The sequence below is a fragment of the Perkinsus marinus genome, assembly GCF_000006405.1.
Source record: "Perkinsus marinus ATCC 50983 genomic scaffold scf_1104296951020, whole genome shotgun sequence".
Lineage (NCBI taxonomy): Eukaryota > Perkinsozoa > Perkinsida > Perkinsidae > Perkinsus > Perkinsus marinus.
In genome coordinates, this window is record NW_003209454.1 from 116,535 (window position 1) to 123,987 (window position 7,453).

The 7,453-nt window shown below is 49.1% G+C and overlaps 2 protein-coding genes across 2 annotated transcripts in view; both read right to left on the reverse strand.

The window, feature by feature from the left end:
* Positions 1-6,250: 6,250 nt before the first annotated feature.
* On the reverse strand, positions 6,251-6,691 carry Pmar_PMAR022150 (hypothetical protein; the record flags this gene model as incomplete). The annotated part of the gene is made up of 2 exons (XM_002777872.1): positions 6,251-6,477; positions 6,547-6,691. The coding sequence occupies 2 exons, from the start codon at positions 6,689-6,691 to the stop codon at positions 6,251-6,253; spliced, it is 372 nt and encodes a 123-aa protein (XP_002777918.1).
* A 558-nt stretch (positions 6,692-7,249) lies between these two features.
* The window catches only part of Pmar_PMAR022151 (hypothetical protein), a gene marked incomplete at both ends in the record, with an annotated part of 731 nt that continues 527 nt past the window's right edge, over positions 7,250-7,453 (reverse strand). Inside the window, one exon of the mRNA XM_002777873.1 lies at positions 7,250-7,435. Within this exon, the coding sequence (XP_002777919.1) occupies positions 7,250-7,435 (186 nt within the window). The remainder of the gene's footprint in view (positions 7,436-7,453) is intronic.

Sequence of the window (7,453 nt, forward strand, 5' to 3'; positions counted from 1 at the left end):
AAGGCTATAGAGCCTGCATGAACGAATGATTTGCCATCTCGATCTGCAATTCAAAAAATCGATTTGCTACTACCCGACTAGGTCCATAACCGTTTGCTCGACTCGCTCCAATCTATTTAATGCAGTGTATTGTTGAGCCGAGTTTTGGACGACACTGTTGTATCATGCGTTCATATGACTGGACAGGGCGCAGTATAGCATACAGTCGCATTGAATCACCATGTTCTAGCTACTATCTCAATTTCATCCACACTAACATCTAATGATCAGATTGTGCTCTAGGGCGGCTCTGCGTTGTGTCCTTGCTATCACACGACCCGCTAACGGACTCGTCACGAGTAACTTGAGGACACGAGTCACTCGTGTCCTCAAGTTACTCGAAAGTACAACTGGAATCCGTATTACGCCTTCGCTACTTATTTGTCCTCGAGCCAACAAATTCGGCAGTAGATCCGAAGTATAGAATTTTAGGAGCGAAAGGGACGATAGACCCAGGAGCGGCACGCACACACTTATGTTTACCGAAGGGTAGAAGAGCGAGGCGAGATTGCATACCAACTAATAAGGTGGCGGAGTGGGTTAAGCGGATGAGAGCCGCACAGCTATTACCCAGGAGGCCGAAGTATACCTTACCTTGTGGCTCGAAGGGGAGACAATCACTGCTGGACCTCACATGGTCTCAGTGTTGTACTCAGAGCAGGTAGAGGATAAGGTCGGTCTGCTAATAGGCAGGGATATTGGCAGCAGAGTAGGATTGCAGTTGGACCTAGCAACGGGAACGGTGTCTCGATCGAAAAGAACCATCAGCATAGATAAAGGAAAAGTGGTGGATGATTGTGCAGCACATGCCATTGATGTGGTGAGGTACGTGCAGGACAATGTGATAAGATATCTTGGTACTCCGGGAGAAGGACATATATCGATAAAAGGAAGCACGATTCTGACTACTAAGAGGAGAGTCACCCAACGGCTGAAATCGAAGGGGTTTGACTCCCAACAGCAGAAGAGAGTCAGCTCCATCGCTGATCAAAATCAAGCCTACAACCTTGGGTACATCTGGGATCTTGGTGCCGACACTGCCATACAACGACTTCCTAATATGGACGTGAACCAACATTCAATCACTAAACGACAAGCAGTTGGGTATTCTGTCAATGGTATGATACTCTCGGTATATTCTCGAATTGCAGCACGGCCAAATTCTTTGAAGATTTTCCAGGAGCTCAAATGCTGGGAGGATAACATCAGCGAGAAGCATGCTGTGGATCTACAGAAATGGTATCAGCAAGTACAGTCATAGCAATGGTGTATTCCTCGTTACGTATCAACAAAGAAGTTGATGGTTTTCGCCGACGTCAGTATCTCGGCATGGTCGAGCAAACTTTTTGGGGAGCCATATGGGTCTACTGATAAACAGGTTTCGTCGTTTAGATATTTGGGATCAGCAGACGCCTTTTCGGCAGCATCGACTAGGTGGAGCGTCCCGAAAAAAGAACTGTACGCGTTGTTCGAGGCGGTGCAGTGAGTCGAGAAGGTCCGGTCGGCCAACGAGAAGGTGGACCTTGGGTTGTCTACACCAGAGGGAAACACTGAGGAGTGGCCTGGGCTCGTCTTTTCCGTGGACTTGACTATAACGGTATGGCGGCTTCGTGGGTCGAAGAGTACTGCAATACGTAAACGTCTCAGCAAAACAGAGACGAGTTGCTTGGACTACATAGTGGAGGTTTGCGTCAAACTAAATTCCGAGATTATTCACATTGCGTCAGAGCTAAATCAGATGGAGCACCACGGGATCATCTCGAAGGATCGGTGTCGATAACCATGGAGCAGGTGCAGATTTGGCGAAGCGGCGACACGTTGGTTTCGTAAAAATACAGACTTGAGTCAAATGGCTACGGAGCTATCTCACATGCCATAATATCAATTTAATTAGCAACAATGATAACTCAAACACCTAATCTCAGCATCATACATCTATCCTCTGGCCGTCCTGCCTGGCGTTACTCACTGGATCACTTCGCGCACGCCCGATAAGAATAGCAGATCATGTCGGTGCCGCGACACGCCTCCCACTCGGAGATGTTTCCAGCGCTATCTTCGGAATCGCCACTATCCCACTGATCCTCGTTCAGTCTCAATATTACAAATGCGCTCTGGCCCGGATCCGCACCGTCCCAACATATGAGTACCTTCTCTACCAAGTGCTTTTCTACAGTACCCCAGTGCAGCTGCTGTGTGCCATCGCCGTGTGTGAGCTTACATCGAATCCTCATACCTGCTCTGTTCGGCAATGTCATCGACTCATGGTCTCTTCGCTCTTGCAGTGGACATAAATTGAAGTGATTCTCCTCCGTTAAGTGCTCACCTTTACTTCCGACGATCCTGACTTTCTAGCGACGAGTGCTCAGAACTCGTACCACGAATCCAGTTCTCCACAGCACGCTGTGCTTCTTCGTTGGTTGGTATATCATGACTGGATCTCCCACTCGGGATGCCAAGTCCTTACTTACTGATGGCGTTCGTCCCAGTGACTCTAATACCTTCCTGCGTTTCTCCGGCCAAAAATCGCCGCAGATTCGCTTCCCTACGACGCTGCCATTTCCCTCCGACATTCTCCCCTACCTGCTGGGTGCTATCCAACAGCCCAGCTCCGCCTCCCTCCCTGCGGATGTAACCAAATCTGAGATCATCCGCTGTGAATGCCTTGACATATGCTTGGTCACTGACATCCGTCGATTATAAGGAAGATTTATTGAGTGTTCACGCGATTTTATCCGCCATATCCTGTTTGAGTGCCGCCATAGAGCCTCCACTCCAATCCGACACCTCATGTTGTCTCGGAATTGTTCTGGCCGCTCGTGCTGCATTCCTGTGATGGGTTTCCGCCGCTGTAGTTCACGGTGCCCTGGGATTGACTGGAACGAAATGAATGTTCCATCCCGCTAATTCAGGATCCCTTGCCACTGAGTCCCTGGCAATCGCATCATCGGCTACCACCACTGCGAATCCGCCTTCTCTCCTCTGAGCTCTTCTGATCACTGCCACAATACTTCAGGAAGTCTGAACTGGTACGGTGATCCACACCACGCTATACGTCATACACAGACAGATAGAGAAGACCCGATCCCAACGTAATGGCATCCATCGACACAGCATAAAATGATTCCTTACCTGCTCTCAGTAGATTCTCTAGTGAAAGATCCGAGATACCCGCCCCTGAGAGCTCCGGCGATATTCTCCACTCTTGCTTGGCATTCTTGAGCCGACAAGTAACACACACCGCAAGCTTATCATTCGCGTTAAGTCGCTTCAATGACGGTGCGAAGAAACCAAACTCTATCGCTCTTTCTACACTGGCATTCCGGTTTGCATGCTGCAGCTTCCTGTGAGCAATATGAATGAGTAATCGCCTGGAAGTTTCAGGCTGAAAGGGTTTCAGGTTGAGAGCCATGCTCATCCTGGTACATAAAACCCCCAACTACGCTTAGCCCCATCTACGCCATTGAACAGATAGTACGCTATGCTATCATCATCAATCCTCATGCATACCAATGATCGGAGTGCCTTGGCGGCCATTCCATCTACCAACCCAGCTGCAACGATCGCGAAAAAGATATCTTGTCTTCTTCCTCTGCTGCTGGGTACTGCACATCAAAAAGTAGATACACCGCAGCCGCTCTTCTCCACAAGATGAAGGAGAAACGTAGGGCTTTCCATACTTGAGGAGCCGCATCGACATCATACGATACCAACGCCAACTTATCCGCAAGACTACGGCATTTCCCTCCTCTCCGACCGTGCGATGATGTTTCCTCCGGAGCATAACACAATCAGTCGGCTGAGCTGGGTAGTTCTCCTAGTCTGCCCACAAAATCATCCACCGCCTGCGCCACGCTGAGAGGTTCTAGATACTCAGCCACATAACGGATACCATATCAAGAGGAATAGGTGATGCTCGTAACCGTAACGGTTAAACCGTTTCAAAGATACTCGGATAAGCGCCCATTCTGACCGCTCTCAACCGTGCCAGTTTCTTAAGCAATTTATAACAATCACCGTATTACGCCACGCTACTTATTTATCCTCGAGCCAACAATTTCGGCAGTAGATCCGAAGTATAGAATTTTAGGAGCGAAAAGGACGACAGACCCAGGAGCGGGACGCACACACTTATGTTAACCGAATGATAGAAGAGCGAGGCGAGATTGCATACCAACTACTAAGCTGGCGGATGAGAGCCGCACAGCTATCACCTAGGCGGCCGAAGTATACCTCACCTTGTGGCTTGAAGGAGAGACAATCACTGCTGGACCTCACATGGTCCCAGTGTTGTACTCAAAGCAGGTAGAGGATAAGGTCGGTTTGCTAATAGGCAGGGATATTGGCAGCAGAGTGGGATTGCAGTTGGACCTAGCAACGGGAACGGTGTCTCGATCGAAAAGAACTATCAGCATGGATAGAAGAAAAGTGGTGAATGATTGTGCAGTAGATGCCATTGATGTGGTGAGGTACGTGCGGGACAATGTGATAAGATATCTTGATACTCCGGGAGAAGGACAAGTAGGAACTCAACCATTACCTCAAGGAGAGACTAAGATTATTTTTCCAGTGCTTCCACCACAGGAACGGGAAGTCGCCAGAGTTGCTGTGTCGACGCTTGTGGGAAAAAGGGACCTGGAGGTTGAGGGCCTCCGAGAATATAGTGTCTTTCAGGAAGTTGAGAGGAGACAGCCGAGCAGACTGCGAAGGGCAGGAAGCGGTGGTGTATATAGATCTCCCGAAGAGAGACGGTAAGGCGATGAAGGAACTCCGTGTACCCAGATATGAGAGGGCTGCGTACGATAAGCTCTCGAAGACTCATCAACGGGTGTACCAGGATCTGCTTCAAGAGTTTGTAGCGAGGGTGGTGGATAAGGAGATCGGAGCTGAAAAGCGAAGAGCGCTCTCAAGAGAGAAAATGCTTGCCAGCATCTCCCATCTATCTCCCACAGCTAGAAAAGAAACCACGACTTGTCTTGGATCGTACAGCAGTCAATGCGAGTTTGGGAGGAGTCTCACCGTTACGGCAGGCAACGTCGGATATACTCATTGTGGTGCGACTCAACGGTGCGGATATGATTGTTGCACATCTCCAAAAGGCTTATTATAGATGCAGGCTCTTAGCGCACTGGGTGTTGCTTGCTATCGTGATAGAGGAGTTTGTGTCGGATAGAGTGGCCTTCGGGCTGCATTTCGGAGCTGGTTGTCCCCAGGGGGCAGTGAGGGAGATAGTTGCAAGATGATACTCGTTGTGGTGGCTGTGCAAGAGTCGAAAAACCGGATTTGCTAGGAACGCGTGGAGGGGTGTATAGCGGGCCGAAGGCTCGCGATTTCCCAAGTTCCAACCAGCTTATTTAATATGACATACGTTGGGCCCGGAAAGGACATACGTTGGGCCCGATGGGCCAACATTCAGTCTGCTAAGCTGTCAGAAAAGTTGAAAAGGAATCCTGAGACCTATGGTCAGTGTTGTAAGCAGCTTGATATGCTGGTGCAGCGGGGCTACTCTCGAGAAGCTTCGGAAAAGATAAATCACGCATACGGTCTCGTCGTCGTACGAAAAGCCACATTTTCAACAACTCCTTTACGATTAGTTCTGGACGGCTCCATCTTGCGGGGCTATGTGTATCTCGGTGTTATATATGATCGATCGGTGGTGTCACCATTGTTAATTATCCGTCGCTATGCGTACTTCACGATAGCTGACTTGGAGAGGGTCTTACTCCATGGCTATTGTCAGCTCTAATTGTGGAGTGGGGGGGCAGGTGGTATATGTTACTTTGGGCCGTCATGAGCCTTCCTGCTTCTCCGTCTACGTTGCAGATCTCCATCTAAGAGTTCGACAGTGAAGTTGTGCCTGAGCTCGATATCGGCCCCCACTGTGGCCGATCGTTCATGGATGACATAGCTCAGGGTGCAGAGACCAGCTGGCATAGGGATATGTTGGCAGATGGAGTTCATCGAGTGGTTGGCAGAAAAAGCTTCTCCGAGCTGGAATCAAAGCGCTTGTAGAACAGAGTTAAGGGTACCGACTCCTCAGAGGACACAACTGCCACCCTCTTTGGTGTTCAGTGGGATCCGAAAGAAGATTGTCTAGTAATCGTCCCTGCTCCTTCCTTGGAGGGCAAGGCCTCGGGGAGATGCACGCTCTATAACGTTGCGATCCTATATATCATGGCTAAATTCTCACTTCGACCCCTCGGGTCTATACCTAGAGGATGCCAGGGCTGGTAGATTGTTGATGCGTGCTGGGAAGAACATGGCCATCCTCGGCGACTTTGGCTATCAACGCCTTGCCCTTGACCTCGTCGTTATATTCCACAACTGCTCCAACCACCTTTTCGGCTTTCTGCCTCTGGCCTTTCTCGCTACTACGCACAGGTTTCCAGTCATCTGGTTGGAAAGTCTTCTTTATCTCCTGCTCGTTGAACTCTTTGACTGTGACAACAAACGAGGCTTTAAAACCTTTCGCTCATGACTTTGGGGGATGTGGAGAAGGTGCACTACCCGATCTTTGTGATGCCGCCATCCCAACCTCCTGCTGACTCGTCGGCTGAGCTATTAGCGCCACCTTGTCCGTCTCTCTCCTGGTGGTGTCCTCAGAGGTTCTGCTGACATCTCGGATGATGTCCACAACTGTGATACCGCTCATACTCACATCTCTTACCTTCAGAGAGAAGGATAAAAGTGTCTCCTAATCCTCCTCACTGACGTCTCTGTAAGAGCCACGCTATGAACTCGCCTCTTCACCTTCAAGATCACTTTCCCCGCCACCCCACATGGCAAGGTACTTACTATCGCTCTGACCACCCTGAACGTCTCACTTTTATCCTTATACGCCTCATAACACCGAAGGACAATCGTCTCAGCCGAGCCGAAGAACCGATCTACTTTACCGGGACCCCCATAGCTGAGCTTTCCTAGTGACTCTCGGATGTTCCCAATTATCGCCGTTCTCTTACAGAGTCGACAATGTAGCTGATCCTCGATTATCTCCAAACAATACTTGGGTATCTAGTAGAGGCCTTGATTAAATTAAACTGCTAAACTTTCAAATAAACCGGACATAATATTAATTTTCTTGGTATTTTATTAAAGCCATGGGAAAAACGTTAATTAAAAAAGTAAAACATTAACCAAATGAGTAGAAAATTAAATTTGTCGGTAAAAAATTAATTTGAGCTGGAAATGCTGTAGTGTCGCCAGCTCCTCAGTGGTCTCCTGGTCCTCTAGTACGATGATGCATTCCATCGCCGCTTGGACCTTCTGAATTTTGCCCCTCAATCTGCCTCGTAGACTCTCCTTTTCGAAGCTCCTTCTTGTAGGATTCTTCATCCTTTACGAGTGCTCCCATGGTACTACTAGCCGCTTCGGATTTACTATAGCCGTCGTCCATCTTGAGTGTCGCACCGCC